Source organism: Diprion similis, chromosome 10 (genome assembly GCF_021155765.1).
Source record: "Diprion similis isolate iyDipSimi1 chromosome 10, iyDipSimi1.1, whole genome shotgun sequence".
Lineage (NCBI taxonomy): Eukaryota > Metazoa > Arthropoda > Insecta > Hymenoptera > Diprionidae > Diprion > Diprion similis.
Genome location: NC_060114.1, coordinates 17,826,907 through 17,841,213, shown reverse-complemented (window position 1 = coordinate 17,841,213; position 14,307 = coordinate 17,826,907). Strand labels below are relative to the sequence as shown.

The following is a 14,307-nucleotide window of genomic DNA, read 5'->3' as shown; positions in this document are numbered from 1 at the left end:
TTTTTTACGTGTACAGTTACGTGTATATTTGTTTGTTCGTTTTATTTTTTTGTTTGTTGGTTTTTTTTTTTTCTCACCCAATAACAAAATATGTGTAGCGTCATAATTCACGGTAATAACAACAATAATCAATATTACTGTTGCACATTTCTAGCTGTATTTTCGCCTTGCCTGAAAATTACGACATTCCATTCCATTTAAGCGATTTTATTGCTGAACTACTGGTTGCCAAGCAATCCCTTCATGTTTAGTTTTCAAAACTTTGGATACAATTTTCGTCAAATCAAATAAACCATGATTAACATGCAATTCGATATTTTGCATAGGGTTTAGATCGACCCTTAGACATTAATGGAAAAAAAAAAAAAAAAAAATGAAATTTAACAACCCTTTTTTAGCAGCTCTGTGCCTTTTCCATATTTTAATACCATAGTTTCTAAACTATCGTCAAATTTTCGGAGCTTATTACATAATTTGTAACACAATGTAATCGACCTGTAGACAAATATATACCTGATACTTTTTCTATATTCTATTAATACTGTGTGTTGATATTTTTTAAAATCAATCCATTCGAATTATTTTTCCAATGAACTCTTCCACAAAAAGAGATAAGTGATAACTAGAACTTTTTCGTATCTGCATATCTCGACGTAGAATACTCTAAGCAAATAACTCTGAGTGCACATTTAATGTGACACAAATAACGAATTATCTTGGGCATGGAAAATATTATTTATTGGACAAAAAGTTGATAGTGATCTTCTTTTTTCTCTAAAATTCATTACAATATGTTTATTAGCGGTTCATTTTATCGTCTATAAATACATTCAAATTGACGGAAATCGTCGCAGAACACGATTAACTGTGGTTGATGATACAGATTTGGGATTTGTTCCAGCGCCACCTTGCGCTTCGTCCTGTTTCTTTTGATATCTTTTTGCCAAACTCATTTTGCTGCATAACTGGAAAGACTTTACTTCATTCGGACACAATGATTCCTTGAATTCATTTTCCGATAAACAGCTAAAAAGTACGGCTATTTCCTGCAGACAAGAAACATCTGTAAAAAAAAAATGTCATCAATTTCACAACTGATTATGAAGTTTGTTTTAGTTTCGTTGTTGAAAGAGATTGCGTGAAATAAAGTAAATCGAAACTGTGATGCAAAGGTAAAAAATTACATTCAGATCAACGAAAAAGATTCTGATAATATTTATGAAAAAATTCATAACCTGATATTTTATCAGCTTTCCCGGATACCCTATCTCTCAAATTCATTGGGAGAATCGGTTGAAAAGGTACTTTTAGTGGATTTTGGGGTGTTCGAGCTCCTCTCAGCAGGGCTGTGATCTTCATCTTGTCAAATCTGGTTTGACACGAGAAATTGAATCTGGTTTATGATATGAAAAAGCAACACCGTATAACAACTAATCTAATTTTGAAAAATTGAAATTGATTCAAATTTCGAACGTTTTTCGACAAATATATTACAAATGAGGTTATGTTGCAGTGAAATCAATTCTCTTCATGATAATAAATTTTAATTCAATACTCTAAGATGGAAGAAAATGTACGTTCAACTGAATAACGAGCAAACCGTGAATATGTATTTTTTTATGTGGATATTTAGCGCGAGTTACCTTCAAATTACGTCGAATATCCCTCAAAATCGTCTCGAAATCGAGATTTTTGTCTTCTGCTAAACTCGTGAACCATAAATTACTAGTTTCACGAAATGGCGACAGAGAGCGCTGTATGTGCAATTCATTTATCTTAGATCGTCTTTCTTCTTTACCATCAATTATATAGGTATAAGCGTTCCTACAGAGCCTGCAGAAAGTAAAAGACCGCACCCACGTGTTCCTGACTAAAAATTCACAACGCCATTAGCCCGAAGTACTTGAAAAAAAAGACTAATGACTCGACGTTTACGTGGAATTCATTGATGATTAAATATCTATTCATCTATAGTGTATACTGCATAGAAAGAAGATATAAGTTAAAGTGATACAAAATCGCGTTCTAATTTCCTGTAGCATAAAAACTGCGATCGATATCCTTTAAATTCATACGTAATGCCAGGATAACAATTGACCGAATTTCACGTGCAAATTTGACGGTCAAAAGAAACGGGGATGCCGGTCAAGGCCCTCAAGGACAAGGATAGAAGTGTCGCGAGGCCAGCCTCACATACGCATCAACACCTTTATGTGTAGGTGCATACAGCCACTCGCCACACTATGGAGTAATCACATGTATCTGGGAAACTGTCGTCTATACGCGATACGCAGGGTGACATAAGCACGACCTGAACAGCGACTACAGATTACTTAACTTCGTATAGGTATATAATATTCTCGTTCGTATCAATTCGAGTCAGTCGATCGCGGGCTGCGAACGAGCGTGTGTTGGAAGAGATTAAATCGACTTACGAGTACAACCGGCTGTCAGTCGAAGCAGGAAAGTCTCGCCGTGTATTATAGCTGTAAAGTGGAGCAAAGAATAACCGTCGTGAAAGGAAATTGAAGAAGCATAAGTCACTGTGAAATGGCGAACTCAACGAGAGGTGAGTGACTACGATAATATATTAATTACGAAAACATAATAAAAAAACGTACGTCTTTTTCTTCACATCCGGTTAGCGAATCGTTCGAATTTAATAGTACAATGTATACTTCAATACAATTGTCACCACGCGTCGTTGGTTGATATTTATCAGTATATAGTCAAGAGTGGGGATGGCGTTATATTTCTATGATTAGCCGACTTCGCCGTAGACGATTCTTTCAACTGTCATATTTTCGAACGACAATTGAATTCGCTAATTGCTCGAGGAACGATTCCCATTGGCTGAACGATGGCGGGAAATTGAAGAAAATATGGAAAATTGACTATTGATTAAAACCGATCCTTCATACGCTCATAATTTTTAAATATCGACCGACCATCGCGCGACGCGCTTATAACCTTGAAAATATAACGGGTCTACCTTATATACTCGATTCAGCGCGCTATCATCATTATCTTTTATGTTTGGAGCTGCGTGACTCGCGAGTTATTCGCCGGCCAGCAGCGGCCTAAGCAGCGGAAGAGCGAAACAAATTGTTGACTAATAAAGAAGCACCTGGTACACGAAGTGACGATTAATAAGACTTGATGTCCCTTTGGTTGAAGCTCCCCCCCTCCCCCTTCTCCTCACCCCTCTTCCAACCGTTATTTTACATCATTTTATCATTTTGTGTACTCCATGTATTCCGAGGTATAAAATTTTGTATATCACGAATCAAATGATAGCTAGTACAACGTGTCGAAGACCTGTACTAGCATTAGTGATGAATAATCATTGCGACTAGTGATTTTCTTGATGATGAGACAAATTTTCATCCAATCATGACATAATTGGTTTATTAGATTTATGAAGTAGGCGGGACACGCTACCAAAGTCGAGCTAGATAAGGTCGCGCTGTTTTGATAAGGACGTCACTGATTGGTCTAATACCGATTGTAAGGGCCGGCGTGAGTCGCTGATTTTAAATTTCGCATGAGGTCGCAACCGTTCGACAAATTTAAGGCCTTTAACTCCTAGACTGGCACGGCGAAACTCACTTTGCGTGCCATTTCTGGCAGAGGAAAAATATTAATCAATCTTATTGAGTGATGAATTTGATATTAGAATCCCAAAATTTAAAATGGTGGATCCAATGTGGCGGACAAAAAGTTTTAATTTGATCGAATTCGGTCAAGAAACTCTACCCAGGGGGTTTCAGGGCCGCTGATTACGAATCTGATATCAAATTTTAAAAATTCAAGATAGTGGATCTAATACAGGGAGCAAGAAGTTAAAATCTGATCGAATCCAGTTGAAACAGTTTTCGTCCAACACATTAGATCTGCCATCTTGAATTTTCCAAATCTGATTTGAGATTCGTAATCGGCGATCTTGAAAACTTCTGAGTAGTATTTTTCGAACAGATTTGATCAAATATCAATTTTCATCCGCCATATTGGTTCGGCTATTTTTAATATTGAAAATCTGACCTCAAATTTGAATTCAGCGACCGAATACCCATGAGTTTTAAATTTCAAGACGATGGGTCAAGTCGTTTCAAAGATATTGATGAAATATTTAGAGGACGTCTATAGACGCTTTTGCCAGTCAAGGGGTTAAGCCCCTTATTGTACGGCAGCAACATGCTTCGTATAATCGGTACGATGACGTCAAGTCGTATAATATGTGTACCTCACGGTCGGATGTTGTATATACATATTGCATAAAAAGCATGGGTTGTATACTCGTATAGATGTGCCTGTGTGGATATGAAAAGAGCCTTCTTTTACCTGTGTAATTAATTAATGATTTTCGTAACGCCATTTTAAACAGATTTCTTTTGATTTTTGGCCCAACTTACGTATCTACGTACACACTTCACAATTATATGTATTTGCATAGACATATTGCAGCAACACATACAAACGTTACATTCGAACTTCGAACGGCGAAAACCGTTTAAGTGCAATGTCCAAATCGTAATGAACCTTGAGAACTCGCGGCAGCATTCGTTTTCTGTCATGGGCTGCAGAACACCAGAGTTACGATCTGATATTCATGCCATACCTACATGTATACTTATTTGCAATATACGTCAAACCGGATTTATGCTGCTTCCTTATCTACCTATCGATTTATTTATTTATGTCTGGCAATCGATCGGACGTCAAGCTTTTAAAATATTTCTGCTTCGGACTGGCCATGAATAAGACTATAATTCAATAAAAATTAACCGAACAAAATAAGCCTTAGTTAATTCCGTCCTTATTATAGTGACGCAAAGGAAGGAAAAGAAATTTATTATTCGTTCGAATATTGCACGATTTTCGAGATCACACAAACACTTTTTTCTCAACGATGTTCCAGTAATTACTCTATAAATACTACTGCTGTGCGATTAATCGATTAATCGAAGCTGTCGATCGTTTATCCAATTAATCGATTGATCGACGATTTCGATTCCTATACCGATTGACCTGCAAAATTATTATGGAGCAACTTCGATTAGTCGATTCATTAGGATAACGATTAACCGAAAACATTGATTAATAGAAAAAACGATTAATCGAATCCTGTTATTTTACGAGAAAAACATCACCGATGTTTCTCCTGCTGATTGAATTAATTGAAAAGAGATATCCTTTGAAATAAAATCGTTAGTCCTGAAGAAGAATTGAAATTTCATGCATGAATTCGGCTGCAGAAATTTTTTTTTCAGTCAATTATATGTTGAGTGCATAATTTAGAGCGGATGTAACGCGTATGGATTATAATTGGTCAATTGCGGAGTTTGAAGGAACAGCAAGAACGGCAAAAACACAAGTTTTGCAATCGCGTGACTCCATCCAGCGCCTCGAAGTCTTCAATCTCTCTCTCGTTTTATCGCTGAAAATTGGTTCATCGCGGTTCGTCTGTTGGATCCTTCCAGCGTCACCTTTGACACGATAAGAATTGATTATTTAGTTTTAATGATTCATTAATTCAGTCATTCCAACTCCGCTGTAATATGATAGCATAGAATTTTGGTACATCGTTTTTTTTATCACTTATTGTCAGTTTTTTTTCTTAAATACCTCATCATTTTTTCCTCTCTCTGTTGCGAGAGAGAGAGAAAGAGAGAGAGGGAGGATGCGATAGAATTCCGGATTATTAAAAAAGTCTTTTTTCAAATTCACTTTTATTTTGCATTTCATTTTCACTCTTCATATATTGAGATATCACCTTGTACAACAAAGTCATAAGACCACGTTGTAATCGAAGTAAATTATATTTGTCACTTCTAGATGATGCCTTTGATGTTCGATAAGACTATTAATTCTCGTTTCTAGCGCGCGAAGTTCTAGCAATACGATATCAGCAGTTTTCATGGGAACGGCATCAGTTGGTTGTTGGGGATCGGCAATATTACATAACTGCTTACCGACCATATCGTAATCACCATCGGTTGTAATCTTGACAATGAATCCCATTCCCCGGGCCCGCGAATTCTCTCTTTAACCCCAATTCTAACCTCGCCTAACTCTTCAATAATGAATGAAATGCGATGAAATTCTCATACTTGACACTTTTTTTTTCATCATCATCGAGGCTTTCATTAGCTTGGCAATATTTTCGATGTGCATTAGTTGTCATTACAATTTTGATGTAATTTTTCTTGTCTTCCTTATTCACAATACTGGGTTTGGGGAATTGTTGAATGATAATTCAAGTAATCCCAGTGTTCCATTGTAGCTTTTCATACCTTTCTCGTTAGCCTTCGAACACCATATATTATATCTAAGTCCATGGCTTTTGATGCGTCAAATATTTTCACATATTGGGGAACTAAATTATGTATTTTTTTTTTTTACTTGTGTAGGTATATACTTGTGAAGGTGCCAGCTACAAGCATATCATCCCTACCAAACCCATAGTTATTCGTACTATCGTCATCATCACCACCACCATCATCATGATCATCAGATTACTTGATTTTTATTGAAATGTCAGGTGCCTTCATCTTTGTTTCTTGTTTTGACGTATTTCTCAAAACTGATATTTTTCAATCCGATTCTGTGTTCTTGCGTCAAAAGATTCAGAATTGAATACAATTGATCAGAGTTGGCGTGGAATATCCCATATGCAAAAATTAATTTGTGAAATAGACGCTCCCAATAATCCGGAATTTTACCGCATACTAGATCTCTCTCTCTCTCTCTTTCGCAAGAAAAAAAAATGGAAATTAAAACAAAATTTGATAAAAGAAAAAAAATTGATAAAAAACTGTGTCAGAAGTTTTTTATCTTATCTACTTAGGTGATAAAAAACATTTTTCACTAAAACTTGTGTAAATCTGGTGATTTGTGAATTCGGTTCATGTCAATTTCTTGAATGATTGTATAATCGGGTGGTTGAAAATTCTGGAAGTATTTGCGGTTTATCTGCTTACACAAAGCGTTGTGTACACTTTGAATTTATCAATTCGCTGTACATTTCTATTTTCTGTAACATATTCTGCATAATCTTTCATCGCGTTTGAAATGCATGAGCAATATCATATCGCCGCCGGCTAGAGGTCAAGTTTACGGATCGTGAATGACAAATTATAATTATAATAGCAAAATGAGTAAATCCGGTACTTTGTATTCACGTATAATAGAGAATATAATTGGATTCGCTGAAAAAATCTTCAAGTCAGGTTACACTTGATTTTACATAAGGCGAGCTTATTTAACGGATTTTTTCATGCGTTTTTCCGTACACAATAAACTGTGCCCGTTTCTGTGATGGTAGAGTGAGTCTACGAGTGAGCATGCGCAGAGTGCCGAAAAGAACACTTTTAAGTCCTAGGAGTTAAAAACACGGTCTTGCAACTGTGGGTTTCGACGTGGGCCTCTTAACGTACCAAACCGCTAGCGTCGCTGCGATCGAGAGACACCCGGTGTGGCAAAGATAACGATAGTCGCGCATGCGTATCACACGAGCATTGAACACTAACCACGGTCTTACATCCTAACCAAAAAATCTCCTTTTAGATAATATGTTCTGTAAATTTTATTCGTTTAAAGAAAACGTGGCACAGTGCGTTCAGGTATAGGGTACTACCCAGTTATTTTGGGTTCAAACCCCGAATGATCTTTTTTTTTCAAGCCCCTTGACGAATCTTTGCAAAAAGATAACAAAGTAATTGAAATAATTATATAGTAGTTGAAATTTTCTATAAAAAATCAAGATACTGAGTAAATTATCCGACACAACTCATAAATAACATCATATTATCGAAAATGTAAACCCAAACTAGCATGTAGTACATCAGTCACGCGCACGATTTAGGTTATGTTTATGTATTTCTCGATCGCAGCGCCACCTGGATTTTTCTTCAATAGTGGAGTCCCTGCCTCCTGTTAAAATTCTGCCTGGTTGCAAGATCTGTGTGTAAGACCGTGGTTAAAAATGGTATTTTCTGTACTGCGCGCATGCGCTGTCGCGAACAAGTCTGACATCACGCTTTACGCATTAATTACGGAAAAAAATGATCATGAATAAATAATAGTGCGATTATTAAACATTATTGTTTCAAATAGTAAGATTGTGGTTTTAATATTTAATTGAACATATTTATTACAAAAATGCTCAAATTCAAAATTTATGTGTAGAAAAGTAATATTTGAATGTAGAACTTTATACTGTTCAAACAGTAAAAATTACTAAATTATTGTACTATTTTACTGGTTAGGGACCCTGGATTCCGCGTTACTGTTTGAAATAGTAAAAACTGAAATTCATTTTTTTCGGTGTACTAACAATAAGGCGGGGTCAGGTAAGCCTTAATACTGCTTACAAAATTTATCTAAGCGGTGAGCGGGACGAAAGTCGCCAATTTCAGCTCGGTATTGTGAGGTTAGGTTCGCGCATGCGCAGTTCACAATTGCTTCACTTTCGTTTCTAGGGAGAAGAAATTGACCACTCGCGTGCCGTAAAACTACCACGCAAAGCCCGACTACTTTTCATGCACTTGTTATAAAAACTATCGTGTGTGACAAGCGACAAAAGTTGATGACCGCAACTCGTGTGATTTACAATCGCCAACTTTCGTCCCTAGTTACACAATATACTATTATCACTTAATTTCTATTCTCTTCTTCTTTTTTTCCCTCAGCTTTGCGTGTTCTGAAAGATGAAATCCGTAATTCCTTGAGTTTACAGGGGTTGGCACTTGGCAGTGCAAGATCACGTGTGAGTCACGCGATGATGATGACAGTGATCTTAAGGTTAATGTTAAGATTATAGATGTCAATGTATTTATTGACCTACACTGCGATACGTAAATTATATATGTAAATTTTTACACACGTTTGAAATGACGTATTAGTTCTGCCTGCGTATACATTAGTGGATAATATTATATGTCTGTAATGTAACTACATCGTGGTTCAATATCTTATCACGTGTTTCACGCTTTCGTATTCTGTACAGATAATCTGCTCTGAGTTTATTATTCCATTTTTTCTGACCACATAAACACGCGAGTGCAACACAATTACTAATCATATATTCGAAAGTTGAATAAACATGATTAGTTAATCGTCGTTATCACAGACAACTGTTACAATTTTCTTGGTGTAAATTATTTACTTTATTATGTTAGGGTTAATTAACGCTGACTTGTAGGTAAAATTAATTTTCGTTTCCGACCGAGGCAGTAAATTAATTTGTACATATATGGAAAAATTGATTTTAAATTATGATTTTATATTACAGTTATATAATGTTCAGCTCAAACTTTTTGACAAATTATTTATAGAATGTCGATAATTTGGATATTGTCGTCGGTTGAAAATTTTCTGTTCACGAAAATATGGAAAATTTAAAATATTCGTACCTCGATCAATGCGTGATCGATTCGAATCAAATAATTCTGGAATAGTGATAGCCACGTGGCTAAAAATCATGGATGCATCAATTAATCCAGTTCGAAAAATAATCAGACACGACTCGATTGAAACGGTAAAAATTCATGGATTGTTTCGCATTTTTTGAAACGATTATAATCGATTATTTGAGTTTTTGAAAAATAATCGATTAATCCAAAATCTATTATTTTTAGTAATTCATTGGTCATAGCTCATTTTAAAAGTACTGATGATCTTCGGCGATTAGTTGAAACAGAATGAAATCATTATGTCGAAGTTACTAACCTTATTGTAACAATTTATGTTGAGAAAAAAGCCATTATTTCGCAACTTAAGAATTGTTTAAAATTCAGTAAACCGTAAGAAAGCAAGAATATATTCATATTTTGAAATCTTTGTTCCTTGAGTAATTATAAAATTGAAAAAAAAGGAAATTATTTCCCATCTTTTGTTACAACAACGTTACTAACTCCAACATCATAAAAAAATTTCTAATACGTATGTTGGAAAAAGTATCACGTCGTTGAAATCTTTTGTAAATCAAGCTGGTCGAAGCACCGTACTTGATTTTTCATATCTAAATTTATTCTCGCTTTAGCGATTCTTGAAAGATAGCTGATACCTTGTAAATCGGTTTAACGAAACGTTGTAAAGTAAGTTCATGTAGTGGAAATGAGATTCGCTGATGTAGCAAGCAGTTCATTTTCTTCATCGAGCAATGTATAAGGCATACATAGAGCGATATTACGTAATCGCTGAAGGCACAAACCGACTTTCATATTTCTTATAACTTCAAAATTATGTCACAATTATCAAAGAGGTTCCTCTCGCCACTAACAATTAATCATAATATTACGCTACGTCAGAAGTTTTAATCGAAATATGGACTAGATATTGTATACATAAGTATACAAATCTTATCATTTATACCTGCACTGTGCAGATATGCGTAAATCTTGTATTGTGTAAAATTCGACGTATCGCAGTTTTGCTTGTCAGTGATAAAATTCAAGATCTCAACGATCGGCAAAAAATTGTAAGAAGGAATTTCACTGCGAGAATCGAGTAAGAACAATCAAGCGAGAACTATTGACTTGAAAGATCTTTTTCGTGAATATAAAGTCGCTAATTGTAATTATTTATACCTACACCTACGTACGTTAACGGCCTACAATCTTCTCGTTCAAAGTCCGCCTTTTTACCTCGTACAAAATACGCGTCCATCGAATGTTTTTTTTCCATACCATTTGATACATCATTAACAATTTTACAATAACAATAATATCGCCAGTTTATACTCATTTCGGAAATCCGCCGCTGCGCATGCGTGAACAGAGACGTTAGCTTACGATTGGCTGGCGACGGCCAATCGCGAGATCGTTGATTGTCGGGCGACCCGGTCTTTTGCCAATTTTATAATCCTTCATCATTATCGTCTAATGCGGAAGCGACCGCATGAGTTTGCGAAAATTAGTTTCGATTCGACCACCGGGCACAATTGATGCCGTTCGAATTCACAATCAGTCGTCTCGATGCTGCCGGCAAACGCGCACGAGTTTACACCTGATTGTCTTCTGAGCTGTTCGTGAGCAGGAAGGCCGTTCTCTTAGAAATCAAAGGCAAAGACTCGGTGAAAAAAAATCTATTTTTTTTTTTCTTTTTTCTATTCTACTTTTCAATTTTGAAACTCTTGGCGGTGCGCGATATTAAAAGGAATGTTAAAAAGAGAAGAAAGAATGTTAAAATGTTTGATGTGATTTGAAAATAATTTCTGTGCTTGATTTCCTTTTTCGTTTTTTTTTTTTTGCACTTCGGTTTGTTTCCGTGCCTTTAATTCTTATTCTTTGATTCAAAGAAATTCAAACGAATGATATATGCGATCCAGAAATCAGGATTAAATAAAAAAAAGACAATCGATGTCTGGTTAGATTTAAGTTCGTATTCAGTGTACTTTGTTTCAATTAAACGGGGGAATCAAAGTTCGCAATTTATAGATAGGTACATAAATTATGGAGTTCTGTAAAATTCGAAGTTTATTTCTCTTTTATATATAACGTGATTTTCTGCACACCGTACATGATTATATAAACGCACGTGCTTTGTTTTATTATCGAACTTTGAGTGTTGGCCGTAGGATACGTAAGGCACATTCGTTTTTTGAATTTCCAATCTCCCAAAAAGAGGCGGTATAATCGTATTCTCGAATAAGTCTAATATTTGCATGCGAATTGCGTAAGTGCGAATGCAAATTAGAGAACAGAGTATCGTCTTCCATGCAATATTCATTGTAATTAATAAAGCAATTCTTGTGCCAGTACACGTATAAATAAAGTCGTCTTTAGACGACACCGAAAATTTTACCGACGGATTCCCAATCGTGTACGATTACGATTACGATATTTGTTTATATTTGTAATAATAAATATGGAAGTGACTAGCGTAATATTAATCCTGGTTAAACTGAATTCCGATAATATTTGCCAGTGAAAAAATTATCAGCTACGTATTGTTTCATAAAAATAGCGTCAGACGATTCGGAATCGTACGATATATTTTTCTTTCTCTCACAATCAGTAAAACTTCATCTATATATCAGCGTATCGGCGAATAATGAATATCGAATGACTTAGAAATTTTCCAGAGCTGGAAGACAGTTGACGACTAGATTGATGATTAATGTTTCAAGAGAGTCATTAACTCTTTAGCACAGACGTAATTAATCATTTTATCCATACAAGTTTTGTGAATTTTTAACAAACTCTCTGTACCCCTCGTCAAGTATTTTAGAGTCATGTACTTCTATGTAATTACTGTTGCTATTATTCACGATAAATTTGCGGGAAAAAATCAAACTAAGGAGAAGATTTAGTCTTAAGGATTTAATTATATAAATTAAACTGCAAATGGTCATATTTTGACGTTATTATTGTTACAGTTGTACGCCCTTGAAGTACTACGAATAGTTTTTCAACAAAATTGTGATATTGATGAAAGTCATTATCAGCTCGTATAAAATACACAGTATTAAATAATTTTCTATCGGAAACTCTTGTCGATATTATACCCACATTATTGGCTTCCGATAACAACGAACTGTGGCTGATAATGATTTCTGGCACTGCTATGTGGTAGTTTAGACTCACTTGATACAAAAACATTTTGTTTTTTTCTGCTTATTAGATAATGGGCAATATGTGAAAGCCATTATTCAAAACAACCATGATTTTTTAGATACCTTATCCACTATAATTAACGATATAGCGGTAGATTTTGTCTCCTTTTACACGATGAATTTGCAAAACATTTATATTATACCTCAAAGTTTTCTTCAATTCATTTTAAATATCATCCCTATCATAAGTTGGCTAAAAAACATGAAAGTTTTCTTTTTTTACTATAGTCAACGATGTCACCGAGCAGTTAAACCCCTTGAATAAATGGTCAGGTAAATAACCGTTACTGATTTTCTGTCTTATATTGCAGAAACAACGATTGAGCAAAGTCTAGCTTTCATCAGGCAGTCTTTGAAATCCGCGACAATGGATCACCTGGAAGGAACACGCTTTGACGGCTCGATACCCCATATTTTTGTAATTCTTGGAGCATCTGTGAGTTTACGTAATCTTTATTATACTTGAAATACGATATAAATTGGTCAAATCGTGTTGACAATTGGCACAAAGCGGTGAAATAATATTACATTTATTATGAATCATTCAAAATTTAGGGTGACTTGGCCAAGAAGAAGATCTACCCAACTTTGTGGTGGCTCTTCAGAGACAATCTGCTGCCAAAAACAACAACATTCTTTGGATACTCGCGCAGTAAATTGACGGTGAAAAACATCAGAGAAAACTGCCATAAATATATGAACGTCAAGCCCGAGGAGGCTGGAAAGTATGAGGAATTCTGGTCTTTGAATCATTACGTTTCTGGAAAGTACGACGTGAGACGAGACTTCGAACTACTGAATCAGGAACTTGAGAAGTTCGAAAAAGCTGCCGCGGCTCACAGACTCTTTTATCTGGCTCTGCCTCCCTCCGTTTTCGAAGAATCCACGTCACACATTAGGAGTACCTGCATGGCCCAAAAGTGAGCAAAGTAGAACTAACACTTCTAATTTTTTCATAAGAATTTCATTCGAAAATAAAATGATCTTCGTCGCAATTTCCCAGAGGCTGGACAAGGATAATTATAGAAAAACCGTTTGGACGTGACGCCGCCTCATCTGAGCAACTTTCTAACCACCTTGCGTCGCTCTTCAAGGAGGAACAAATGTACCGGATAGATCATTACCTGGGTAAAGAAATGGTGCAGAATTTGATGACACTCAGATTTGGCAACAGGATATTCAGTCCAACTTGGAACAGGGACAGCGTAGCTTCGGTTCAAATTTCTTTCAAAGAGCCGTTCGGGACTCAGGGAAGAGGCGGGTACTTCGACGAGTTTGGAATCATAAGAGACGTCATGCAAAATCACCTTCTTCAGATACTGTCTCTCGTGGCGATGGAAAAACCTGCCTCTTGCCATCCGGATGACATTAGGTTAGCATGTTTTATTCATCGATTTTCATTACTTTATCTCGTGGAATTTTTCCTAATTATTTTTACCATTCCTCGTGATCAGAGACGAGAAAGTCAAGGTACTTCGATGTATAAGCCCCCTTGAATTGGACGACGTCGTGCTTGGTCAGTATGTCGGTAATCCCAACTCCGACGATCCCGATGCCAGAATCGGATACCTGGACGACCCTACCGTTCCCGCTGGTTCAAACACCCCAACCTATGCCATGGCGGTTGTAAAAATTAACAATGAAAGATGGGACGACGTGCCGTTCATCCTGAGGTGTGGAAAAGGTAGGAA

At 36.0% G+C, this 14,307-nt stretch overlaps 2 protein-coding genes across 6 annotated transcripts in view; one reads left to right on the top strand and one right to left on the bottom strand.

The window, feature by feature from the left end:
* Window positions 1-8: 8 nt before the first annotated feature.
* On the bottom strand, window positions 9-2,558 carry LOC124410883. Of its 3 annotated transcripts, none has more exons than XM_046889583.1 (3): window positions 2,436-2,558; window positions 1,236-1,369; window positions 9-1,063 (listed from the first exon to the last, which is right to left on the bottom strand). In XM_046889583.1, exons 2-3 carry the CDS (start codon window positions 1,357-1,359, stop codon window positions 831-833), a joined length of 357 nt encoding a protein of 118 aa, XP_046745539.1. In that variant the 5' UTR covers window positions 1,360-1,369; window positions 2,436-2,558; the 3' UTR covers window positions 9-830. The 3 variants fall into 3 exon arrangements, with proteins under 3 accessions (XP_046745539.1, XP_046745537.1, XP_046745538.1); XM_046889581.1 differs by lacking the exon at window positions 2,436-2,558 and adding an exon at window positions 2,231-2,363; XM_046889582.1 differs by lacking the exon at window positions 2,436-2,558 and adding an exon at window positions 1,644-1,765.
* Window positions 2,431-14,307, top strand: part of LOC124410874 (glucose-6-phosphate 1-dehydrogenase) — a 35,231-nt gene continuing 23,354 nt past the window's right edge. For 2 of the 3 annotated variants that reach the window (XR_006929630.1, XM_046889563.1), the window contains exons 1-5: window positions 2,431-2,569; window positions 12,928-13,052; window positions 13,172-13,536; window positions 13,620-13,988; window positions 14,071-14,300. Coding sequence is in view for 2 of the 3 variants with exons in the window: in XM_046889563.1 (XP_046745519.1) it covers window positions 2,551-2,569; window positions 12,928-13,052; window positions 13,172-13,536; window positions 13,620-13,988; window positions 14,071-14,300 (1,108 nt within the window). In the remaining variant the exon portion in view is untranslated. Of the gene's footprint in view, window positions 2,570-10,898; window positions 11,030-12,927; window positions 13,053-13,171; window positions 13,537-13,619; window positions 13,989-14,070; window positions 14,301-14,307 lie in introns of those variants that run through there. The other variant, XM_046889565.1, reaches the window with a different exon arrangement.

Excerpts from the sequence above, each read along its gene's own strand:
- LOC124410883 (XM_046889583.1), bottom strand. The coding sequence starts at position 1,359 with ATGAAGATCACAGCCCTGCTGAGAGGAGCTCGAACACCCCAAAATCCA. Across the intron at positions 1,064-1,235 it reads GAAAGCTGATAAAATATCAG|ATGTTTCTTGTCTGCAGGAA; the intron begins GTTATGAATTTT and ends TTTTTTTTACAG.